Raw genomic sequence first — 26,939 nt, 5'->3', positions numbered from 1 at the left:
TTTTTTTTTTTAAGTTGGCCCTAAAATCCAAAATCAAATGAAGCAAAATTCAATATTTTCAAGATAATTAATTCGAAGATCTAATCAATTAAATTCAATTTAACCAATAAAATTTTTTCAATTATTTCAATTTGATCACAATTTCCCAAATGAAATGGAAATTTAAACTCAATAATTTTAAATAATTAACTTAAATTTTTCTAAAATTCGAGATATTACATGTATGTTAATATATTTCTATTATAATGATTTTATTATTTTCAATCAGATCCTTGATTAGATTTTATGGGTTGAAAATTACCTCTCAGAATTTTAGTTATCTTATGAGATTTTTTAGGTGAATGTTCTTTATTAATTGGGAGGATCTAATATAACTCATGTGTCATATTTTTATCCATTTTTTTATATATTAGTAGAGAAACAAAATTTAATGTTTAACAAAGTGATAAGCAACATCTTAATTGAACTAAAAAATTTTAGAATGAAAAATGAAATTTTCGTTTTTCTTAAAGAAAACATTGAATCATTCCAAAATGAAGTTTGATATCCAAAAACTTATTTTCTTTGATGAAGATATATGATTGTTATTTTGAAACTTATATTTAGATTATGAACATGTAGTTTTTGTTAGTTCATGAATTTTTATATTATTATTACTACTTTACACTATTAATTACGGACCTTTTATATTAATACGGTTGTTTTCAAAACTTATTAGGGAAATAAGGTTGTAAGGTTGTTTTGAAACTTATTAGAGAAATAGTGTTGTTTTGGGAGATCGAGGCTAGAAGTCGATGGTTGAGGATTCGATTAATATAGAGGTCGAACGTTGAGAACTCGAAAAACAAAGAAAAACTTGGAAACAATATGTATATTAGGGTTGTCGAAGGTTGAAGTTTCAACATACATAAGTCGAAACTTCAACCCTCGACAAGGAAGATAAATGGGCAAAATCTTGCTAATTTTGTGATGAGGACCTCGTTCTAGAAGAAAATCTCGTTAATTTTGTGATGAGGATCTCGCTCTAGAAGGGAATCTCACTAGAAATGTGAGTTGAATCTCGCTGGTAAGGTGAGCATCGCTAGGAAGACAGTTTGTTAAAGAAATGTTTGATCTCGCTCATGAGGGTAAATTCACTCAGGATGAGTATCTCGCTAGCAATGCTATCTTTGTTGATGAAAGTTCCATTAGTAAATGAACTATTTGAGGTATTTTGCTAAGAATTCTAAGTAGTTTAACCGGAAATTATGTCCTTTCAGGCCAAGAAGAGTTAGGAGAGGCGTATAACCTTCGACATGCAGTGTGAGGTCCTATCACCATGCTGCCCCTACTCCGATTCCCCTGCGCGATTCTCTGCATGCATTGACCGACTGCATGCATGCTCCCTCTGCCCGCCATTGATCTGATTCCCTTCGGATTCCTTGCATGCATTGACGTATGCATGCCCCTCTGCCATAGCCTTAATGCCTTTTCAACCACCCCAAACCCGTGGGTCGAGTGTTCAACACTCGACCTACATCCTTTTAAACCCCCATCCTCTTCATTTTTGATCATTCACTCCTTCGTTAATTTTTGCTCCCTCTTCATTTTTGCTCACTCACTCCCTCGATAGCTCACTGCCCTTGATTTTCCTCACTCCTCTCCCCTTAATTTGCTCACTATCCCTTCATAGTGCACTGCCCCCTCCTTCGAAAATAAGTCTTCGAAATCATCTTCCTCTCCTCCCATTTCCATTTCCATTTCTCTTCTTGTATTTTGTTTAATACAAATTATTCTCACACAACTATACTAATTCGTTACTTTACTAAATTTTTATTTTTTAAGAATAATTATACATTTTATTTTTGTTCTTATATTATTATTATTATTATTATTAATTTTTTGTAGTTGTCAGATAACAAATAACAGGAAAAAAGGTGAACGTTGTTACTTTGAAGGAAAAAAGAGAACTACCGTCGAATATATGAGTTGAACTTATGATATTTGAAAAGTTTAGTTTATTCTTATGATATTTAATTTATTTAGTATTAACTTTGATGTTTATATGTTAAAATGATTAGTTTATTGTTATGTTTAAGAAGTTGATATTGATAGTTTAATGCAAAATTATTGTGATAGTTAACAAGTTTAGTATAGTTTCAAAAGTTTAATATAGTTTGAAAATTTTAGTTTATTCATATGAAAATTATTGTTGTTATGTTTATTGTGATAAGTTGATATTTTCTAGTATTAACTTTGAAAATATAGTTTAAAATAGTTTGAAAAAGTTTAATTTAATTTAATTTTTTATTTTATATTAAATTTGAAAAAATAGTTTTAAAAAGTTTACCTCATTTTAATTTGAAAAGTTTAATTTGTTGTTTTTTAAAAATAGTTATAAAAAGTTTAATTTATTGTTATGTTTAAAAATAGTTATAAAAAGTTTAATTTATTGTTATGTTTAAAAAGTTGATGTTCATAAAACTTAAAAAGTTTATGTTTATAAACTAAAAAATTTAATATTTTTTAATATACTTCTTATAAAAAGTATAATAAAAAAAATTGATGTTTGTTTGTTTTTTTTTTTTTTTTTAAAGAAAATGGCAGGCAAATATTTGGGATTTTTGTTGTTTACAAATGGTAATATGATTGAGATATTGATGGAGTTGAGTATGACCAACCACCAAGTGGGAGTTTTACCGGTGGAATTGTATTTGAACAATTCATTGAAATGGTTGGGATGTTACTTAGTATAAATATGGGAGCAAATCAGATAGAAATAATATATAGACATTCTAATCTAGAACATGATCAATAAGGTTTATGCCATTCCCTATTTCGAGTGCACAAGCTATGAACTTGATGTTCTCAATGGCAATGTCATTGCCAAATCTAATGCATTTGTATGTAAATGTAAATAGGATAGGGGTGGATCCTCATACATCATTTAACCAGTTTGAAGATCCAACTCAATGTATCGATCTTGATCTGAAGTCAGTTGCATCACCATGTGATAATGAAGATATGGCGGCTAACAACCTGTACAGAGACTTCAGAACAAAAACGGATGACGAATTTGAAGAGTTGGATTTCGATGGTCGTGAACATGAGATGCTTTTAGATATATTCAATGATTTGGATATGAATGTACTGGATAGCATTCGGGAACATGACCCAATTGTAGCTCCTGTGGACGTTGACAATACTCAATTGTATAAAGGGATGATTTGTCAAGACAAGAAAATGCTATAACACACGGTCAAATATTTTGCAATAAAGTATCACGCATCATATGAGGTTGTTAAATCTACACCGACGATTTGGACAATTCAGTGTAAGAAGTGGGAGGAAGGTTGCAAGTGGAGACTTCGTGCAATAAAGAAAAAATCGCATGACTTGTTCAAGATCACTAAGTATGATGAGCAGCATACTTGTTTTTATTCAGAACTAAGTCAAAGTCACGTGCAATTGGATTCATCAATGATTGCACTGGAGTTCTGTGACGCCGTAAGAGAAAAACCATCTATCAGTGTGGCACAACTCCAGTCCGACGTCAAATCAAAGTTTGGATATCATGTTTCTTACCATAGGGTATGGGAGGAAAAAAGAAAAGTGTTGGCTAGAGTGTTCGGTGACTGGGATGAGTCTTACAAATTGTTGCTCAGGTGGTTATATATGGTTAAGCAGACCAATCCCGGAACACGTGTAGAGTGGAGAGTTAAAGAAACGCTTACTGAAGGCCATGCTATCCTAACTTCTGTATTTTGGGCATTTGGTCCTTGTATAGAAGCTTTTAATAAATGTCGGCCAATAATTCAGATAGATGTTACACTTGTAAGGCAAATATAGAGGAAAACTGTTGATTGCTATATCAGTTGACTCGAACGGCCATCTTCTTCCACTTGCGTTTGTCGTTGCTGATGAAGAGTCCGCAGACTCATGGGGATGGTTTCTGAAACATCTAAGAGAAATTGTAACATATAAAGAGGTGTGTTTAATTGCAGATCGACATGTTGGTATAATCGTAGTAGTGAACAACCCAACAAATGGTTGGACGGGACCGAAATGTCACCATCGTTTCTACTTACGATATATCGTCAGCAACTTCAATAAAAAGTATAAATTTAATTCATTGAAAAATTATGTTTATCGTGTCGGGTGTCAGTTTCAAATTCGAAAATTCAACAAAGCAATTGAAGATATCAAAGGAATAAATCGGAGTTGTCTGAGTTTTTTTTTTTTTTTTTGACAACATTAGTTTAGAGCAATGGACTCAAGCACATGATGGGGGATTCATATATGAGTGGATGACGAAAAATCCATTAGAGTACATAAATGGAGTCCTCAAAGGAGCTCGAATATTACCTATAAATGCTCTTGCTCAGATAACATTCTTCAAATGCGTGAACTATTTCGAGAAAAGATGAGAAGAAATAAGGGATGCATTGGAGCGTCAAGATAAATACACCCAGTAATATTATTTTATATATATATATTTTATTAATAATTTATTTCAAACATATTTTATAATACTAAGTGGAGTAAAAATCCAGGTACGCACACGAGAAAATAAATAAATGGGTTGCACGATCTAGTAAACATGAAGTACAATCATACGATCGGTATGAAGGTGTGTTTCATGTGAAGACCAGACGTCATAGTCTTAATGCCAAAGGAGGAAACGTTCAAATATTGAGGCTAAACAGGTCCGAGCGGTACGTTCATGTAACAAGTGGCAAGCATTCGGCATTCCATGCTCGCATTTTATGGCCGTTTGCTCACATTTTAACATGAACTATGAAGATTTTATTGAGGACTACTACAAATTGTCAACGTAGGTTGAATGTTACTCTCCTCAATTTCAACCTATATTGCATGAAGATTACTAGATCACGCACCCTAATATGCCCGTCTTACATCCTGATCCATCGTTGTTGAGAAAACCTGATAGACCGAAAAGTTCAGTTATCACAACGAAATGGATTGAACAGAACCAGCCACTCGACAACGATGTGGATTTTGTAATCAATTAAGACATAATCGAAGGAAGTGTCATTCGTTACTAAGACAGGCTCTAGATAGTTAGGGATTGAAAATAAATAAATTTTTTTATTATATATTCATTTTATTGTATATTCAATTTTTTTATAATAATTTATGGTATATTCAATTTTTTTATTGTAATCAATAAAGTTTTACATTATTTTTTTAATTAAGAAATAAATACTTTTTTATCATGTTTATTTAATTAAGTGTAGATACTTTTATTGTATATTCAATTTTTTTATTATAAAGTTGTACATTATTCTTTTAATTAAGTTGTACATTATTCTTTTAATTAAGTTGTACATTATTCTTCTAATTAAGTTGTATATTATTCTTTAAATTAAGTTGTACATTATTCTTCTAATTGAGAAAAAAAATATTTTTTTAAATTGAGAAATAAATATTTTTTTTCTTTCAGATCATGGCTTTAAACCCAAGACCTATTGATCCCCATGTTTTGTACGACCAGTCCATTCATCGATCATCTGTTGAATAGCGAGACCGTACTACTGGAAAAATATCTTGTAGGCGTCGATAGAGTTACCAGATTAGGATTTATTCAGTTGGACTGACATCTGATCACAACCTTGATCGAGAGATGGAGGCCCGAGACACATACATTTCATATGTCTGTTGGAGAGTGCACTATCACTCTACAAGACATAGAAGTGTTATTGGGGTTACCTGTTGACGGTGAGCCAGTCATCGGAGTGATATACGATGACTGGTCAGAAGTTTGTCAATTGTACCTCAGTGCGATCCCACTTGCCGACAAGATTAAAGGATCGAGGTTAAGTTTATATGGTTAGGAACACAATTTCGTGAGCTCACAGATGATGCAAACGAGGAAATCGTCATAAGATATGCGCGAGCATATATACTACAAATGATGGGTGAAAGTCTATTTTTAGATAAATCAAGTCATTTTGTTCACTTGATATTCCTGTCACTGGTAGTGCGATGGCATTATCGTGCAAGGTTTATTGCAGTGGGGGTTTTTCTTAAACAGTTTGACATAGATGTCACTCCAGAATATATTCATCAAGGCGCTACGTCACTCGTCCGGGAGCGGCTGTGGGTCATCTGGTAAATGAATGAATATCATCTAATTATTTTTAATTTAAATTTATTTTAAATATTGTCTAATTGTTTTATAATTCACAGAGATCGAACAACAGTAAACTCTGTGAGGTTGTGAATGATCCAAACAAGGTTCTTGCTATATGTAGTGACAACCAAAGCTATATGGAGGAAATTCTTATATGTACAATATACCTATTGTTCCTCCACCAGCTCCTAGACGTAGAGGACCTGTTCGGAAAGAGGATGAGTTTGATGAGGTTGCACATAATGTGGAAGAGTTGCCCTATATGATACAGACGCAGAGTCAAACTAATTATGTTAGTCCGATGATGATGATGTCAGCATTTGATTTAGGACATTATGACTCAGAGGCTGGTCCTTCGTCTTCATACGTGCATGGACATGGTCGGGTCGTGGAGAGCATAATGAATATTTATATTATGAAGCGCTGCAGAGGTACCAAAGCAACATTAAGAAGAACCCAAGCAACCTCAAGTTCGAAGTCGACGACGACAACCACCTCGAAATCGATGATGTCTGCCTTGTGGGACACATTGATTTTTGTAATTATTTTTATATAAATGAGATATTTAATTTACATTTTTTTTCTTTTTATGAGATATTATTTTTTTAATTTATTATTTTTAGAGTTTAAATAAAATAATAAAATATTTTTAGAAATTGTTTTTATAAAATAAAAAATTAAAAAAAATAAAGAAAGAAAGAAAGAAAGAAGAAGGTGAAATGTGTAATAATAAAAAAAAGAAGAAAAAAAAAGGGCACGGTCGAGTTTTGAACCCTCAAGTTATTAAAAAAAAAAAAAAAAACCAACAACAACAATATTTTTACAAATAGTTTGAAAACAACCTTATTTTTCAAAATAGTTTCTAAAAGGACAATATCCTTTTAATTTTCCCATTAATTACTCTTATATGAAATCATAAATTATGCATTTTTATTTTATTAATAAATTATAATTATTTCATTGTTTCGGTTAGATTTTTTTTATCAAATTATCTTACACTTTTTAAAAAGACAAACGCCCCCTTAGAGTTCTAATGAATTCTCTATTTACATATATATATCTTTATCTATTTTGCATGTGTAGATAAAAAAATTCATGGGGTTTGATAAAGTGATATTTACACCATTTTAATTGAACCAAATTTTGTATATGTTTTTTTTTTTCATATGTTTGAATTTAACATTTTTTATTTATTGTGATAGGAGAATTAATCTGATAACAATAGTGACAAGCAATATATCTTAATTGAATCAAATTCCATGAATCCAAAAGATCTGTTAGTATCATAAATATCTCAACCTTTTATTTGGATTTATTCTCACATTTACTCCAATAATAACGTTTGTGCTATGTAGAAATAAATCATTTTGAATCACATTAACCACTTTTGTTCCTTCCTCTAGAACATACAAGAGCAAAACCAGTAAGGATTAATAATATTCCTAAATTAGCTATTTATATTGTTCATTCTATATTTTTTTAAATTCATATCAAATATTTAAAATTATATTCCCATAAAAAATATATATAGATTCAAAAATTAGATGTCACAATTAAAATTTTGTTTTATGTCCCTGAAATAAAATATAAATAATTTTGACAATTAACACTTTTGTTATTATTTATTTAATTCTTAGGTTGGCTATCTATTATTTAAAGTGAATAAATTTTAAATTAATTTAATTTCACAAGCAAAATTGGTGTGATAAAGATTTTTAACCACGTGCATTGCAATGTCTTATAACTAATAAATGGTCTAAATCGTATTTCAAATATATGATTTAGATGATATGGATCTGACCTAAAGATACATATTGTCAACTCGATTCCAATTGTATATCAAGAATTTTTACTTTAACTAGTGTACCACGTCCCAAGTTTGTGGTAATTTTTAAATATTTAAAATATTTGTATCACTCTAAAAATCAAAGCATGAACCAGAACATAATTTCCTAATTTGGTTTCTTCCATACAAGCAATTAAAATATCATTTCAAATAAGGAAGAAAATTGCCCACATTTAATTTCAATTCTATTTGCAAAATTTAAGAAAATGGGAACTTCTATCTATTTTTCGACTTTCTGCCCAATTTTTATGTTAATTCAATTTACAAAAATCATCACAATTTTTTTCCACTTGTTAAATTAATTTTTATGGGAATTCAATTTACAAAAATCTCCCCATATTCAAATTACAGAAATACAATTTACTTAAAACATCCATATGTCCGAAATTTGAATTTTCTCTTCTTTTTTTTTCCCGAAAGAAATTTGCTTTTTTGTCTTATGTATATATCCTCAGTTGTTTGCCTTCAATTTAATAATTATAATATATGTTCACAAATTTTCCTTTATAAACAAATAAATTTCTGTTTAGATTATATAGACATTGAAAATGGCAAACGAGACAAAAGAGAAAATCATCCCGAAGAAAAAATGGGTTAAAAAGGGGGCAAATAAAGATTGTAGAATCCTTATTAAATTGGGTTATATAATCTTTTTTTAAAAAAAAGATTTATTAGCTTAAATGAAATTTTCATGCAAATAAATAAATAAGTTAAATTAACACAAAAAACGTGGGGAGGGAATACTAATGGAATGATAAATTGGTATGAAAAAAAGAAACTACTCCATTTGAATTTTTCTTATAAAGTTGGACATTTGTGAATTATGTAGCTAAAAAAGGGAAACTAATTGCTAAAAGATGGTAAGTAAGTAATTAAGGGAGAAATTGTAAAGGGAAGAAGGGAAATTAACATAAGAAGAGATTTTTTTTCTCTCACTTTTTTTTTTGGTAACTCTTGTACACATGTTTCACATTAAAAATAGTGGACTTGTGTACATATAGATGGATATTTGAATTTATAATAATATTTACTTTGTATTGACATTAAAATTTAGTTAATTAATTTAAAATAATTACCGTTGATGCCAAATTTTGGCCAAGAGTAAACGTATCTAACCTCCACATGACAACAACTGTGAAACTGGATGTTTAGAAGAAATTAGAACTTGTACTTCAACTTGGTCTTTTTGGCCTCGGCCTCAGCCAAGGTCATTTTGGCATCGGGTTGGGTTCCTCAGCACAATTTGCACCACTGATTTTGGTCCATTGATCCTATTTTCATCTTTTTTACTCATGCTTTGTAAGGGTATGTAGATTATTGGGTAGAACACTTTCTTCCCCATAGACGACACCAACTGTTGATGCCAAATTTTGGCTAACGATAAACGTACCAGACCTCCACGAATAGTAACTGTGAATTTGTAATGTAGGGAAGACCTACAAAACAAAGCAAAGCAAAACAAAAATGCTATGATGCCTAAGTTAGAAAGAGAACTAGATGTATAGAAGAAATCAGAACTTCTAAGTTATCTCATACGGAGTCATAAGAAGTGTATTTATAGGGAAAGTTGATCTAGGTTGTTCCTTAGGGTTTCAGAATCACCTTAGGATAATTTGACGACCTATCGGACCAATAGACAGACTCGATTTTATGTTTAGCTAGGGTCGGCCTCGGTCGAGCATTTTATTTTGGCTATATTTCAAGCCCAAAACACTCTTTTGGGCTGGGACATGCGTAATGCATGCCCTGTTAGGCATTTGGCAAAGCTCGGTCTTGGCCAAGCCCAAGCAAGCCCTCTTTTCCTTGGTGCATTTTGGTTCTCAGTTTTCACTTTTGGCGCATATCACACGTCTACTTGACCTTGTCGTTTCTAAATGCGAATTATACCCTTCGGTCCAAAATCACCCATAACAATTACATTGTGAATTTTTTAAATTAATTATAACATTTATAAAAAAAATTATTGAAAGCTAATTAATTATGACTAATAAATTAAATCTATAGTCTTGAACATGATTGAAAGTGAGTACTTATTAAAAAATAAAAAAAAAATAAAAAATTTAGGTGCAGTCCAAATTGAACCTAATAAAAATTTATCATGTAACAATTAAAAAAAAATATTGTTATTTATTTCTTTTACACATAAAAAGAGTTGTATGGAATTTGGTGCAACTAATCATTACCTTTAAAAAATTAAGGTTAAAAAGATAAATCTTGAATTTCTAAGGATCAAATTAAAGTAAAACTCTTTTCAAACTTGAAGTAAAATTCTAGTAATATGCTTCCATGCCTCTCCCTATGCATGAGTGACATGTGTCATCAATATATTTTTTTATATTAAAGTTTTACATGCCCACCATTAGTTTTAAACAAACGTTTCCTCTTTTTTTTTTTTCTTTTTCAAATAACTTTAATTTTAATTTATTCCATTTTTTTCTTTATTATATTTGATTTATAATTTTTTCACATTTCCTTTTATTTTATTTTACTAAATAAAAATTAAACGGGTACTCATGAAATTTATGACCAAAAAGGTAGTTAAAAAAAAAAAAAAAAAAGTGGCGATTAAAAAGGTGAAGGTTAATAATGGAATATTAAGCCAGCATAGCATATATGGAGGAATCTCATGTCATTTGCTTTCCCCACTTGTCTTTTCTCTTTTTTTTTCCTCATGTTGCCAAATAAACCTTAATTGCCATAACAGACAATTTCATTGTAATTTTTCTTCCTATAAAGCCAAGAGGGCTCCTTCCTTCTCCCATTGCCATTTTACACAAAAGTAACACAAATTTCTCAAGCAAAGCAGCCATGGGAGGAGGCAAGCAGGTCGATATCGGCGTAGACGACATTAGCCTCAAGGACCTCTCGTCGAAGCTCGAGGAGTTTGCCAAGGCCAGAAATTGGGAGAAATATCATAGTCCTAGAAACCTTCTCCTTGCCATGGTCATTTTTCTTCTCTCTTTTCTCTCAATTACACTGCATATTTAAATTTCAAATCAAGAGTTTCTTTTTATATTATTATTATTACTACTACTACAAATTTGTGGTTTGAGGTGAAAGAGAAGGTATAACTATATATATATATATATATATCACTAATATATTTTAGTTAAACTATAAAAATGCCCTTTTATTTTGTCATTTGTTTAAAAGATACTCATATTCTTTTAAAATTTACAATATTAATCTTGATCTGTCATAAACGTTTCAAAAATCACCTTTGAAGTAGATTTTTGTTAGAATATTATGTTAGAAAGAATTGGAAATTGAGACTAGGAACAACATGTGTGACAATTACTTGAAACATTATGGCAGTGTTTGGATCTCAATTTTCATTTTAAATCACTGGTAGATGCATGTTCCGTATTCGGATTTTGAAATATAGGGCAAAGTAATATGTATGAAGTTGTAGGTAGGAGAAGTAGGAGAGCTATCAGAAATATTCCAATGGAGAGGGGAAGTGGAGAAAGGGCTACCAGATTGGGAGGAATCAGATAAAGAGCATCTTGGGGAAGAACTTTCTGATGTGTTGCTTTATCTCATCAGATTGGCTGATATTTGTGGAATCAATCTTCCTGATGCTGCAACTAAGAAGCTTCTTAAGAACTCCATCAAATACCCACCCCAACTCCTCTAGTCTTTTTTTTCCCCTAAATTTTTCCACATCTTTCTCTCCCTTTTTCAATTTTGTATTTTGGTGCTTCAAAAGAAAAAATATATGGCACCACCATCTCTCTAAGTTCTCATCATCTCTATTTACCTCTCTATACTCTTCTTTTATCGAGAAAATTTAATAGCTTAATCGACTCCGACCTAATTTAACTAATCAAAACATGTACTATTGATTAACACGTTAAAATAATTTGAATATATCTCTATCCAATATATTGTTGAACTTAAAAAAATTAACTCGAATATGGTAAATTTTATATTTTCTTCCTATCAAAATCGCTATCTAAAAATCTAGTTAAATTACTAATTTGGTTGTTGAAGTGGTTAATTATGAACCACAAAACTTTTTTAAAAAAGTGTAAGACTCTAATTTTTCAATTTTATGTCTAAAAACCTTTTTTTTTTGTGTGTGTATGTTTACTAATTTCGGAAATTTCAATTTTTTTATACATAAAATTTAGTAGTTAAAGAAATCTATTAAACAATAAGCACCTTATGAGAAAGCAGCAAAGCTAAGTTAACTTGTTAAAGTGTATATCCTTGATCAATAGAGGCCAAAGGGTTTTAATCTTTATTCTCACTCGTATTGTACTTTTATAAAAAATTGTTAGAAATTGTAACACCTCAAACCTAAAATTTTGAATTTGTATTTGATAGTTGATAACCCTGATATTACCCTACGACTTGGCAATATTAACCTTACTTATTTTAAATTGATTATAAAAGTGAATATTGTCCTAAAAAACTAGCATTGGTCTTTTAGCATGTTTTGTCCTAACTCACATGTTTCTTAGAAAAATTCTCAAGAAATCACCCAACATATAATTATTTCAAGCTAACCATGCTTAATTTTGGAATTTCTATGATTGAGCCATCGAAAATTAAAAAGGATATATCTTGTTGGTATAGTCGTAACTTTCAATTCTCTAAATCTTTTTTACCCATGCTTTCATATCCTCCATATGAATTAGGACCATTCCATATAAAATAAAATTTGATGGTGTTTGGCAAAACTTGATAGTGGATTAATTGATTTCTCAATTCCATGACATTCCCTTTTTATTTTTATTATCTAATATATTCACCAGAAATCACCTCAATAGGGAAAAAAAATAAAAAAATCTAAAAATATTTTAAAGTGCTTTCTAAAACATAGTATAATAATTGGTAGAAGATTTCTAGAAAACCTATAATTTAGAATATAACCATATAGGGCTATGGAACTGTGAATTTATCAAGAGAATCTAGCTTATCTATCTCTCTAACACGAGTCCTTCATTTTCTGTTTGTAGATATGATTGGTCTCCGTCTGAGTTTTGGAGATTGATGGTGGATAAGTTTGGAGAGAGGTGGATTGTTGTAAGGACATTACTATTATATGTATCTATAGAATTATCGGAACGTTAATTAATATCAATAGCGCTATAGTCTCATTAGAACAAATTCAAAGTAAGTTAAACGTGTTCCTTGATGACTTGGCTCATGTGTGGTATGGTAATTTATAGGCTATTGAAGTGGAGAGCTCGACGAGTCAAGTCTCTTGGTATCTCATTGATCAAACGAATGGAAGATGAATGTCAATGACTCTTGAAACTCTGTGAAGCATTGTGGAGAGGTGGGGTGGGTCGTTCGTGATTAGGATCTCCTATTTGTGTCGGACTACTTAAGCCTAAGATGTTTTTTAGAGCCTCAATAATTTTGTTTCTCTCGATATTCCCCACCTTTATTGTTGTTGAATTTGATGCCAAGGAGTTAGTCAATCTGATAAACAACTACTCGTTGGACTTTATTGGAGTGAAGAATGCAATTCATGAGATCGATGTTTTGGCGAGTCGTTGGGAAAATGTCTCTTTCTCATTTTTTCAATGCTAGGAATCGGGTTGTACATTAGCTCGTTATGCTGCCTTTTTTTTTTTTTTTTAATCCTTGTGTTTCTTCTTATTCAGAAGATTTTGAAAGAAGTTAGGTTGCTAATTTTCTAATTGGATTTGCGATGTTATCATTGATGATCGTTTTTTTTCCATTGCCGTCCTGAGTTTAGGCTTTATTGTTTCTTCTCATTTAGAAAATTTTGGGAGAAGTTGGGTCGCTAATTCTTCAATTGAATTTGCGATGTTATTATTGGTGATCTTTTGTTTTTGTTGTCGCCTTGAGTTTGAGCAAGTTGGATTGCTAATATTCCAATTGATTTTACGATGTTATTATTGATGATCTTTTGTTTTCATTACCGCCTAAGTTTGAGATTCATTCGAAGAATTTTTTTTCTAAAAAAACTAAGTTGTGTACCTACTACCTAACAAATGTACAATATTGATAGTATGATGCTACTAACGATGGATGCGGGAATATGATGCCTTTGCAAAAGTAATCTCAACAAAGAAAAAGTAAAAAGAAAAAGAGGAAAGATATTTTTCACACTTGCTTATAGTTATTCTCAAAAACTCCAAAATAAAAACATCTAACATTTAGTTTTAATAAGTTTTTAATGATGTGTAAAAATAAATGTTTACGATCACCTTCTCATAAAGAGAAAAAAATGTATACAATGACTTATTATCATGGTGGAAAAATTCCATCAAAATCTCTAAATTTATGTACGGGTAAAATTTGATTTTTCCCCTTTCGAGAAAATTTCCAAATTTTGATGAAAAGTTCGCTATTTTTTTTAATTAACTATGTTAATTTAGTTAAAAGTTTTTCAATTTTATGATCTTATTATACATATTGTATATTTTTTCATGTCAATGTGATCGTCGACAAAAGATAAAACTTATTTAATGTACTAATTTTTCTAATTTCTAATTTTCTCAATTTTTAACTTTATTTTCAATTGGAAAGATTTTAGAAAAATTGAATTTTTTTTTAAAAAAAACCACAAAAAGAATCTATATTTATTTTTTTAACATAATTTAATATTTTTTTCATTAAAATTTCATATATCTCACCTCAAAATTCAAATTTGAATTGATGTGAATTTTTTTCTTTTACCATCTAAAAATTTCATTTCACATAATTCACTTTAAAACATTTCTAAATTTATATTATTTTGTAAATATTTTTCCATTTCTTTTTAAAAATCCTTGCTCTCGGATCGATATTTACATAAACATTTACAATATACATCTAAATATTGTCTTACTTTATAGAAATGATGATAAAAATGGTCAACTGTTGTCTAATTAAGCAATAATCTTAACTATTCGTAACGATTTTCCATCAATTTCCATCAATTATTTCAAAAAATTCATCTATATTTCCATAAAATTAAGACTTCAATATTTTCATTCACATTGATATTGCGAACCTTTATTGATAGTGGATATTTTATGCCTTATATTAATGTGGACCTATGATAAACGGTGTAATATTCCTACATTACTTTATAAATTAAATGGTTTATAGTTCTTGTTTCTATTTGATGAATTTTATTCTTCCTATAAAAAATGAAACTATATTTTAGAAAAATGAAAAATGGGGTTGGTTGTGTTCTCAAGAGTTATATCTCTATCATAGACATAAACTACATGAATTCCAAATTTTTTATTCTTAGGAATATCATCCCCAATCCCTTATTTATATTTCCCCACCGTTCATTTTATATCTCAATACTTTCTTTGATATCTAATTTTCTTCTTACCAAACAAAAATATCCACTTTTATTGTGGGGTCCTCCCATAGTATAATTTGATTCCAATTTTAATCGACTTAATTTGTGTAGCATGTGTTTTTAGAGTCTTAAAAAACAATAAAAGTTTTCCTTTTTTTTCTTTGTAGCATATTACATTACAAACTAAAAATTTAACATATGACTTTTTAATGGAGATAGATGCGTAAATTAAATACCTATTAAGATCTGAAATCTCATTCCTATATTAAAAGATAGTGATATTTTGATCATTGAGATGTGTTTAAATTGAATATAAAATAATAAGTGTATAAAAGTAAAAATAAAAATTACCCCAACAAAATGTTTAAAGTGTGAATATTTTTATTGAATACAAACCCAGACCTAAAAATAAAATTAAGGTTAAATTACAAAAATTACATTGAAAAGTATAGTTGGTAGTTGTAGTTATATCATCAAATTTTTTAATTTTAAGAATCGAGCTCTCGTACTTTTACAATTATTAAAATTAAACCATCGAAATGACACAACTAATGATTTTTGTGGATTGTTGGGTCAAGTCTCCAAAGATATGCAAATTGCAGTGTAACGTAACAATAATGCGTAGTGGGCATATTGTTGCGTATTTGCCGCTGCCGGCTTACGCATGAATACATTGCTTTGAATTTTTTTTAAAATTTTGTTGGTACATGTACGACCACAATATAATATAAGGGTAGAGAGTATAATGTTTCATGACTAAATTGATAATTTATATAGTTACATTGTAAATTTCATATCTATGATTTGAAAAAACAAATGAATTTAATCTTGAGGATTTTCAAAAATAGAAAATTAAAAGAAATTATTTACACATAATAACAAAATTTAATTTTCTTTTATAGAGACGGGTAGAAGTCTATTAGTGTTATAAGTGATATAAACTATCACTGATAGATACTCACAGAAGTTCTAACAATATCTTTTTCCTATTTTTGTAAATAGTTTGACATTTTTTCTATCGGTAAAAATTTTCCTTTAATCTTTATAATTTTAAAAGTTAGAATTTAGTGCTTATATTTTTATAATACTTATAAATAATTTCAATAGTTTGGTAAAATTCTAAAAAATGATTTCTCATTTTTTACTATCTTCAAAAACGGTTTTCAAATTTTAAAAACAAGAAATGAGAATAGTTATCAAACAAGGCAGAATCTTAAAAACAAGAAATAGAAGAAACGAAAAAAATAAGAAATAGTTTTAAACAATTCTTTTTTCTAAAAAAAAAAAAAAAAAAAAAAACTTAAAATTCAACTCTTCTATTTAAGATTTACGGAAACTATTATAAGAAAAGAGAGAAAATAGACCTTAAAAACAAAAAGTTTAATACTATTTTAGTCCTTGTACCTTGAGTTTTGGTTCGTTTTGATTTAATTTGGTTATTATATTTTCAACTTTAATGGTTCATTTTAATCATTATACTTTTAACTTTGACTTATTTTTGTTATTATATTTTTAAAAAGTAACTATTTTAGTCTTTTATTTTCAATTTTAAGGGATTAAAATAGTCATTTTTTTTAAAGTTACGAGAATAAAATGAATATTTTGAAAATAAAGAAACTAAAATGAATAAAAATGGAGAATATAAGGATTAGAATAAATCAAAATAAAAAATACAAGAAGTAAGGTAGGATTTAAACCCAAATCAAATACTTATCAAATGGTACGGTTATATTTGATTTTCATTTTGATATATTTTGAATTGATGCAATAAGGCAGAAAAAAAAAAAAAAAGAAGAAAGAAATAGAGATTCTCGTCTGGCGTCGTGAAAACAACACCCCTAAAATTGGAAGAGAGAGAGAGATTCTGAAAACTTCTGTTACTAATCGAATCCCATCTTTTCCGATATCTTCCTCCTCTCTCCGTTCATCCTCTTTTCAGTTTTAACTCCCATTGCTCCGATCACACCTCTCAAAGCCCAAAAAACCATCTTTTCTTACTGTAAGTATGCATTTCACTGCTTTCTTTTCCGCTCTACGCTCTGATCTGCTTGATTTATCTATTGATCTCATTTCCTTTCTCTGTTTTTTCCCGTTAATTTTCGTTTCCGATACAAGCTATATGAAATTGAAGTATGTTTTTGCGATGTTGAATTGCTTCTTCTTTTCTGTTCCATTCGTGAAGGAATCTGTCGGAAATTTTATTAGTTTCTAACTGTTTGATCTCTGTGAGGGATTCATGAATTTGTTCGAATGCAGCAAAGCATAAAAATGGAGGTAACTGTGTTCAGCCCTGCCTTGGAAGGAATTCAGCATGTCAAATCTGATGCCGGGGAGATTTTGACCAAGCCTTTCTTGGAAGCGTGCAAACATATTCTGCCTGTTATTGGTGCAGCCTCCTGATCCCTTTTGCCTTTTAAAACTTCTCTCTAGTTTCCTGGCGTTTGGCTACATATGATTTCGTTTTGAGTAAAGAGAAAAGTTTGTCTAGGAGATAGATGTGGAGTTTATCATTTGCCTACTTGATGTTAGTAGACTGGCATTTCTTTGTTGGTGGACTAAAAGAACTAGATTTGTCTCCTAAAGGTTTCTGTGATCTTCAAAGTCGGTTGTTTTTATATCAATAATTGAATTCCTACTGAAAATTGCAATCTCATAATCAGGTTACCACAAACTGATGAGCTTTACAAATTGTCGTTCTTAAAACTAATGTCTCAATAATTTCTAATGCAGACAAGTTTGGAGCTTCTATGGCACTTGTTAAAACTGACATTGGAGGCAACATATCGGTAAGATGTACATGCCATAATCTTGTCATATTCATTAAGTAGTTTGAACTAAGTTTTTAGAATATGATTGTCTATGAGGCCAGTTTATGGCAACCTATTGTCTATGAGGCCATTTGTTTAGGCATTTGTTTACTTAATTATATATGTCTATCTTATTTTAATTTGTAGGCTAATAATCCTTATCACTGGCCATAGGACTAGCTAATTTATTTATTATTTTCCAAATAAGATTGGAGTAAATGAGCAACTTGCATACCTACATGCGAAACATTTGCATTTGTGAGACATAGATGCAAGTGTTTTTTGTGCCCCTGAAAGGGAGACAAATGCATGCCTTTCCAGTTCTCAAGTTTTTGGCATCATATCATGCTTGTGCTTTTGTTATAGTCCACTTAATGCTGTAGCATTTATGTTTTCTTCACCTTACCGTTTGTAACTGTAGAGATTGGAGTCCAAGTATGCTAGCAACCCACCTGCATTCAACTACTTGTATAACTTGGTGAAACCCGAGATTGAAATTAAAACTGCAAAAGGATCGTCCAGTTGCACAAATGGTCTTCTTTGGTTGACAAGGTTAGACAATGTCTGCATTGAATTTGTTGTTTTGTTTTGGTTCTGGCGCAACTTTGTTACTTATAAAAAAAAAATAAGCTTTTGAAGGGAAGCATTTAAAAATTTAACTATGTTTGTCACTAAAGGCTACAAAACGAAAATCTAATTGGTGAGGAAGCCTCCTCCATCTTCCATGAGATACTTCAGTTTTCCTCTACCCCCTCTGGATGTGTATACTTGCATTTTTCTTGGTTATTGCATTGCTTATGACTTGCGAGTTAGGATTTTCAATGCGATTCTTTGTACTTCTTAATTCAAGGAATTGATTTTTACTTGCATCTGGAGTGTGAATGATTGAACCAAATTGCTCTTTTTCCTTTCTAGAAAATAATGCACAAGTCTAGGATAAAACTGCAAATTTGGATCAATTTTATTAACACACTTTGGTTCTACTTGCATATCTTGATCCTGTTCAGAGCAATAGATTTCTTGGTAGAACTGTTTCGCAACTTACTGGAGCATCAGGATTGGACAATGTCTCGTGCCTGTACAGAAGCCTATGGCAAGACTTTGAAAAAGTGGCATGGTTGGCTGGCCAGTTCAAGTTTCAGTGTAATCCTCTGGTGCCCCCCATTAATTTGATTTTAAAATTCTTTGGTATATGAGGAGATTCACAACCCCCCCCCCAATTTTAGGAATTCTATAGAAGCTTAAAAATGCACTGAAGTAGTTGGCTAAACTCCCAAAGCATATTCCTACAGTTTTATTTCTGGAATATGGTGTTACAAGCTTCTTTTGGGTCTAATGCTTTTTCATCCCTCATGAGCAAGATGTAATAGTTCACATTTCAAGAAGCAAAACCATGTTGCAAAAGATACGAGCTACAGAATCCTGGCAAATTTTATTAAACCTTCTACTGCTTCAAATACACCTATAATGTTTGGATCAACTAAATGTTATTGTATATCCTTCAATCCATGATTCGGGTTATGAGAAATTGTACTTTGATTCTAATCAGATACTGAAATTGTAGGTTGCCATGAAGCTTGCTCCTGATCGTAAGAAGTTTATGGAAGTTATATCAGGCACTGGCAATGTTGAAGCCGACATAGAGAAATTTTGTACAAGTTTTTCACCTCTCCTCCAAGAGATTCACAAGTTTCTGGTAAGATTCCCCAAATTCCCGGAGATCAACAAAAACTTTCAAACTTGATACAACTAGTTCAATTATCTGAAATTTAGTTTTGGATTGAATTTCCAAGTCTTTTCAATCTCTTACTTTTTCTTAATGAATTTGTCATGTCATTTGTTATGGAACAATAGATTAAAATATATCTTCAGTGTCTCAGCAGGGCATGTTTTTGTCACTCTGAAATATGCCTTTAACAATTAATTTTACGTGTTCAAATGTGATTTTCATATCTTTATAATAGAAATACTCTCTTTCACAGGCTAGTGTTGGCATGGACGATCTCAAGGCTTCATGAGAGGCTGGTTATTGCTGAAAATGAAGATGAACTCTTCGCCTTTATATTGTGACATCCTCTATGCGCTTATATGATGGCTTATTTGAGATCCCTTTGACATCCCTAAATTGAGACATAATCGTTAGACTTTTGATCTTATTTTCTTTGATTTGGTAATCCTATGTTTCTATTTTTATGTGCTTTTGTTGTGTGTCGAATCACAACTGGGCTCTTCAGAATGATCACATTTTATGTTCTAACGGGAATTTGAATCTTGTAAAATCCTCTTTAAATACCTTCGAGTCTGATTGTTCTAATATTGGAAACAATGGAAAGTTATCTTTATTATGATCATTCTGACCGTATACACTATTATCCATATATATATATATATTCATTTCCCTACCATTTCGATCAACTCTCCTTAACTCGAATGATTATTATTTTATGTTTGTTTTCTCTCCATTTAACCGTGCGTCTTGTAAAATGTCAAAACATCTTTGTCGTTGAAAAACGATAAAATGTGATATTTTAATATTAAATTAAATTTATTAAGGCTCAATTTGATAATAATTTTATCTTCAGTTTTTTGTTCTTTAAATTTATGTTTGTTTACTCTTCATTTCTTATCATGTTTTTTATCTTTCTTGAAGAAACATTTGAGTTCTTAATCGAAATCTATAAATAAAAATAAGTTTTCAAGAACTACCTTTTTTTTATTCAAATTTTAGCTTAATTTTTTAAAACATTAATAGAAAGCAGACAATATAATATACAAATTTAGATGTGAAAGTAGAGCTTAGAAACTTATTTTTCAAAAAAAAAATATTTATCAAATGATTAAAATATACATAAAATTATAAAATCAACATTTTGTTTTTACTTTTGTTGGAAAATAAAAATTTAATAAAAATAAAATTATATTTTTTAGATGTTTGTAGCATATTTATAAAGTCGATCTCAATTTAAACCATGGTTAAAAATATGTTTGGTCGAGTATAAACTATTATTAATTAATTTATGAACCTGTTTTTTTCTTTTTTTAAAAAAAATAATCATTATTTGACAACATCATATAATTCAAAATATTATATTATACATATTTTAATTTAATAAAAAAAATTAAGTTTATAATATGAAATATTATATTTATTTAAAAAAAAAACTTTTTTAATATAGATGCCATTTAATAACCATTAAATTTTTAGACCCCATTTGGTAATCATTTTGTTTCTTATTTTAATTTTTGAAAATTAAGTCTATAAACACTACTTACACTTCCAATATTCTTACTTTATTATCTACTTTTCATCAATAGTTTAAAAAATCAAAACCAAATTTTAAGAACTAAAAAAAGTAGCTTTTAAAAAGTTTTTTGTTTTTTGAATTTGGCTAAGAATTCAACAATTGTAATTAAGAAAGATGCAAATCATGGTAAGAAACGTAGATGATATAGACTTAATTTTAAAAAACAAAATGGATACCAAATAGGCATTAGCTTTTTGTTTTTAAAAATTAATCTTATAAATATTACTCACCCATATCTTTTAGTTTTTATCATGAAAAAAACAAAAACAAAAACAAATTCATTATCGAACCGAGCCACAATTATGAAATTTAAAATTTTGAAACACTTTGTATATATAAACAAAATTATCTAGGAAATCGTCTACACGGCTTAAAACTTTAAATTTCCAGATTTTGGTTAAAACTCATAAAGTTTATGTTAAAATTGATCACAAAGCAAAGCAAATTATTAGTAAATAAACACCATTCTTTAAATTAGAAAAACAAAACAAAACAAAACGACCCGTAATTTAAAATTTTAGTAAGAATCTTAAAAGCATCTCTAAATTGATCCGCCCCAAAAAAACCTGACTAGACAAGTTTTTCTTCCTAAAAAAAATAAATACTAAAAACAAACAAGTATATTAGTTTTTCTTTAGAGAGAGAAAAAAAAAAAAACAAGAAAGATTTGTACTTGTATATTGTTTTTAGAAACTCAAATTTAAAATAGCATTCTGAAATTAAGGTAATAAAAGAAGTGTTTGGATGAGAAAGCTCCATCTGGTATTCCAATTACAATAATAACTAGAGAAATACACCAACCTTTTAAAAAAAAATATAATTAAGAAAAAACCTAATAAAATAATTTATTTTTTTAAAAAAGAAAAAAAAAGATGTGATTAAAAATGAAAAGAGAAAAAATTGCGTAAGTGGATGGCCGTACAGTTGCTTCCCCGAGCCGGTGTTCCCGCGCTTTCACAAAACAGGCATTGAAAAACTGCACCAAGATTAGCTCATCAATCTCCCTTCTCTCATTCACATTTCTAATCCCTTTCTTCTAAATCCTTCCCCTAATTCATTCTTCTCTTAAACAAACCAGGTTTTGATTGACTGGTCTCCGGCTCCCCATTTCCACCCCCCGCCCCCCCCTCCGCCGTCCCCCAATTTCCCCTCTCCGGCCACCGTCGATCAAAACCTGTCACCCCCCCTTTTCACTTACTTTACTACCCATTTTAGTTCAGCTTTCAGTTTTATAGCTCGCATGGCCACCTCTGTAAAGGGCCTCTTAAAAGGATTAAGATACATTTCACAGATTTTCGGTATGTTTTCTTTCGTTTTCCCTTCATTTTTTCATCTGGGTTTGTGATTAGATTGATGGATTAGGTTGAGGAAATGTTGTTGCAGATGAAAAAGAACCAGAAATGCAGATTGGTCTTCCCACTGATGTTAAGCATGTTGCTCATATTGGATGGGATGGTCCATCTGGGAATCAAAACAATACACCTAGTTGGGTGAGAATTAATCTATGGCTGCCTTTTTGGTTTTGTTTTTCTTCAAGTTTTGTGAATATGGATTTGGATTTTTTTGGGTTTTTTCTTTTTTTCTTTTCTTTTTTTTTTTTTGGCAAAATTGAGCAGATGAACGAGTTTAAATCTTCACCAAAAACTCAAACCTCAGGCGATTTGGTTAATTCTATTGGGGAACTTGATCTTTCTTCTGCTAATATCCCCATTCAAGGTTAACCAAAACTACTCACCATTTTACCTTGTTGATGATCATAAAAATGTTGTTTAATTTACTGCATTTTGATGATCAAGTCTTGGTGAAGTTGGTAATAGGAGTTGTGTTTTCCTTTGTATAGAGTCTGGGGAGCTAGATGTTCATAAGGCAAGTCGAGCACCAAGGTCGAAACGCCAAACTTCGTCAGAGTCTTCATCAGGTTTAGACTCTTCATCTGCTCGGCGGAACTCTGAGAAGGGCTCTAGACGACAACGTTCATCGTGCCCTTCAGCTGACTCTGGCCCTCAGGAAGGTAGTTCTCGAAGTTCACGACGTCGTCGTGGTTCAAATCATGGAGCTGAATCAAGCACAGAAAATCCTATCCCCAAACACTCGCATCGGAGGAAATCTAAGGGGTCGTCCGACAGTAGTGAATCAACGAAATCATCTAGATCAGGAGACAATAACTCTTTAGCAGACATACCTCTCCCAGTTTTGGAAGCAGTGGATGAAGAGAAAGGATGAGCAGAATTCCAAACAAGGAACTAAACAGCATTCTACTTGGGCTGGCTGCTTCAAATGGTTCCTTGCCTGAGTAAGAACAAATTTTTGTTACCTTGGAGATGATATGATTTTAGCTTCAGTTATCAGTTATAATTTTATTACCAAGAAAGTTGTTTTGTAACACGTACCAAAAATCATTCTTCAAAAGAATGTCCCACATGTAATCTGAATTTTGAATTTCTACTTATTCGGCACCCCCTTTTCAATGCAGTGGTATGATCATCACAAGTCACTGATATTAACAGAAGCAATTGTAGTCACAATAACAGCCACTTAGATAGAGCTCATTGTTACATTGTCAAATTTGTTGTATACTTGTGCAGCATCTGAAACATTTCATCTCTCAAGTAATACAAGTCTCTTTCCATCTAAAATAGTCTCTTTCTCCCTTGACCATTGTTCTATCCATGTATGCTAATGAGAATGACATAGAAGCTTTCGATGCCCAAAAAAGCATTTTAAGCTGTCAAAACTCACAAGATCCTGCAGCTTTATAACTTCATATCTTAGAACCTAAAAGACTCTTATTCGACACGCCATGATCGAGGCAGATAAGATGGGCAAAAAGTCAACCATTTTACATTTGTAAGCTGATTGATCAATACACTGATCAAGACAATGATACTACTTACAGTGAACAATGTAGAAATCCGAAGTCTTTGTGCTTTTCCTTTTAACTATGGCTACAGCAGTTGATCTCTAAGTATAAGTTTGGAATCGAGAGTCGATAACAAAACTAATAATTATAAACAATGGTTGGGTGGATGGTAGAACTTCGACTCCATGGAGAAGATGTTTGAACTTGAGGATACAGCAAACAAAATCTCCTCGTGCCTGTGATGATATTATTATGAGATAACAAACACCCTGAGTTCTCCTCTATCTCCTCTGGTGATCCGGGTATCGTTGTCAAGGTAAGTGACTTCAAAGTCACCACTTCCGGTGTTAGACGGAGGCCTTAACGCATCTGGAAGCCGAGGTACCTCTAATGGTGGAAGCTGTGACAAGTTCCCAGTTGCCTTCACGGTTGTTTTCTCGAAAGTAATCTTAATCTTAGCAGACCCTGATCTCAGTTCGAACAGACAATTGAACAATTATTCTGGTTTAGAAATGGTAAGTTGCATTGCAATAGCCCCATAATTGTAAAACTGAAAGGGAACAACACACATGCATAGATGACTAACCTACGATTTCAAACTTGTGAGCCAATGTAGCAGTGACTTCAGCAGGAGGTAGAGGCCAAGGAGCACCTAATTCAAGTTCTACAATGTTATCGAAATCTTTGCTGATGATGTCAATCCGCTGAAACACCTAATGATGGAAATCTGAAAGTCAATATGAAGCAAAACACGGGCATTTTTCTCAAAGACTTCTCATTAGTGGTTTTGTTTGTGAGATGTATGAAAAGAAGAAGCGATGAGAAACAACCAACGATAGAATTCAGAAATACTGCACCTGACCAAGAGTAATAGGAAGTAGCCTTCCTGTGGGAGGACCCGGTCGACTTCCGCCTAAAGTACGAGATGAGAATGCACTGCTGTATATCAGTTTCCATCTCCCTTGCAATTTGTCAAGATCGACTGAGAGGTCCACAGGGCCTCCAACAGCTTCAATCTCTTTGGCAGCCTCGTCTGCCTTCTGTAAATCATCCTCGTTTGCAGCAAGACCTCTATTTAACCCTGAAACCACGCTCTGGCACAACGAAAAATGACGAATGAGCATTGACAAGACAAGAGCACAAATCATAGTTGCAAGAGAATAAAGAGTTTGCCATATCAACTATAACATGTGGATAAGGAGGATGAATCAAAAACTCGAAATTATAATGTTAGTTACTAACAGACAAACATCTCTATAGTGATATTGCAACTTTTTTTTTTTTTTTTTTTTTTCTGAGCTGCTGTCATATATTCCTAGCAAAGCTTATGTGAACAAGAACAAAAAGGATCAAAACTATGGACGAATAAAATCCTCGCTAAACCCACAAGCTTAAGCTCGTTATCTATTAATCTAACACGACCCTCGAGCATTTTGCTCACACATTGACTTTTCAAGTGCTTAATGTGCTAAAAAGGGTTTTTGGCCCTTGAAAATTCATTCCAAACATACCTTAATCTCAAAAAAAACTAATCTAACTAATGCTATATTTTATCTTTTACGTATATTCATAACACCCACTTTCAACCAATCCATTGGAGAGCAAAAGTCAAATAAACAACAAAACCAAACAAATCTGCAAATGGAATCGTTGAATGAAAGACCCACCAGTAGCTTGACCTTCAAGGATGCAAGGAGCTCAGAGTTAGCCTTGTATTCGTCATCAAGAGAGGGAGAGGCGGACGAAGGGTCCGCGTAAACACTGGTTGAAGCTGATTTCAAAGAGAAATTCCTTCTGGGTCCGCCGTCGCCGGAAAGCAGAGGCCGGTGGGGGGAACACTTGAGGTTGAAACTGGGTGCAATCCGATATATTCTGGATGGAAAAAGGGACCCAAAAGAAGAATCGGAAGGACGGATCTGGAGTGGAGACTGAAGGACAGAGCTTGCTAAAGCAGCCATGGGCAGTTCGATTGAATGGAGAGTGGAACTGTTTGTTTCTCGAGAAAATGAAAGGACAACGGAGAAAATTTATGACCCCATCAATCGAATGGTTTGGAAATCATGGTGGAATGTTCTAGAAATCGGAGGAGATGAGATTGCTACCGGCACAAAGCAGGATCAAAATCAATGGAGGTGAGAAGTGGACTTTGAAATGGTGGGACAGAGAGGATTCAAATGGAACAATATGATTGGTTTTAAGGAATGCCACGTGGAACTCTTTAATTGGGATCTAGATTGCTTCACTCTATAATCGTTTTTTTCATACTATTGTTTAATGATTTATTTTTATTTTAAATCTAAGATTTAAATATTAATTTTTGCGATCAAGTATGCATAGAAAAACACTTTAAATATTTTTCTTATTATTATAATGCCACGGGGTTTAAAATAGGCCAAATTTTTTAGAATTTTTCATGGATAGAATAAATGTTAAAATCACTCGTAGATATTAATACTTTTATCCGTTTCTATCAGTATTATCAATAGACACTCATAAATTTTTATCAATCTCTATCAAATAAGATTAAAATTTTGCTATTTTGTATAAATAGTTTTTTATATTTTTTTTATTTTTGAAAACTCCAAATTAACAATCAAATTGGTTAACCACTCAGGGAATGGACGCAACCTAATAAATTTACCCTCCTCAGATCTTGCAAGAAACTTTAGACATTACTGATTTAATGTAAATTTGTAATAAATTAGTAAT

At 31.2% G+C, this 26,939-nt stretch overlaps 4 protein-coding genes across 4 annotated transcripts; 3 read left to right on the top strand and 1 right to left on the bottom strand.

The window, feature by feature from the left end:
• Positions 1-10,575: 10,575 nt before the first annotated feature.
• LOC120070722 (uncharacterized) lies at positions 10,576-11,781 on the top strand. Its single transcript, XM_039022578.2, has 2 exons — positions 10,576-10,922; positions 11,392-11,781. Exons 1-2 carry the CDS (start codon positions 10,788-10,790, stop codon positions 11,614-11,616), a joined length of 360 nt encoding a protein of 119 aa, XP_038878506.1. The 5' UTR covers positions 10,576-10,787; the 3' UTR covers positions 11,617-11,781.
• A 5,170-nt stretch (positions 11,782-16,951) lies between these two features.
• Positions 16,952-20,416, top strand: GLTP1 (glycolipid transfer protein 1). The gene is made up of 7 exons (XM_039022307.2): positions 16,952-17,257; positions 17,515-17,644; positions 17,989-18,044; positions 18,487-18,617; positions 19,073-19,208; positions 19,630-19,761; positions 20,048-20,416. The coding sequence occupies exons 2-7, from the start codon at positions 17,527-17,529 to the stop codon at positions 20,081-20,083; spliced, it is 609 nt and encodes a 202-aa protein (XP_038878235.1). The 5' UTR covers positions 16,952-17,257; positions 17,515-17,526; the 3' UTR covers positions 20,084-20,416.
• A 1,864-nt stretch (positions 20,417-22,280) lies between these two features.
• On the top strand, positions 22,281-23,857 carry LOC120087163 (uncharacterized). Its single transcript, XM_039044078.2, has 4 exons — positions 22,281-22,668; positions 22,754-22,860; positions 22,987-23,086; positions 23,211-23,857. Exons 1-4 carry the CDS (start codon positions 22,611-22,613, stop codon positions 23,591-23,593), a joined length of 648 nt encoding a protein of 215 aa, XP_038900006.1. The 5' UTR covers positions 22,281-22,610; the 3' UTR covers positions 23,594-23,857.
• A 332-nt stretch (positions 23,858-24,189) lies between these two features.
• FIB4 (Plastid-lipid associated protein PAP / fibrillin family protein) lies at positions 24,190-26,384 on the bottom strand. Its single transcript, XM_039044059.2, has 4 exons — positions 25,898-26,384; positions 25,088-25,324; positions 24,817-24,943; positions 24,190-24,695 (listed from the first exon to the last, which is right to left on the bottom strand). Exons 1-4 carry the CDS (start codon positions 26,186-26,188, stop codon positions 24,481-24,483), a joined length of 870 nt encoding a protein of 289 aa, XP_038899987.1. The 5' UTR covers positions 26,189-26,384; the 3' UTR covers positions 24,190-24,480.
• Between the last annotated feature and the right edge of the window lie 555 nt (positions 26,385-26,939).

The sequence above is a fragment of the Benincasa hispida genome, chromosome 1, assembly GCF_027475165.1.
Source record: "Benincasa hispida cultivar pf3 chromosome 1, pf3_genome.v1.1, whole genome shotgun sequence".
NCBI lineage: Eukaryota > Viridiplantae > Streptophyta > Magnoliopsida > Cucurbitales > Cucurbitaceae > Benincasa > Benincasa hispida.
This window is presented reverse-complemented; position numbering and strand designations above follow the sequence as displayed.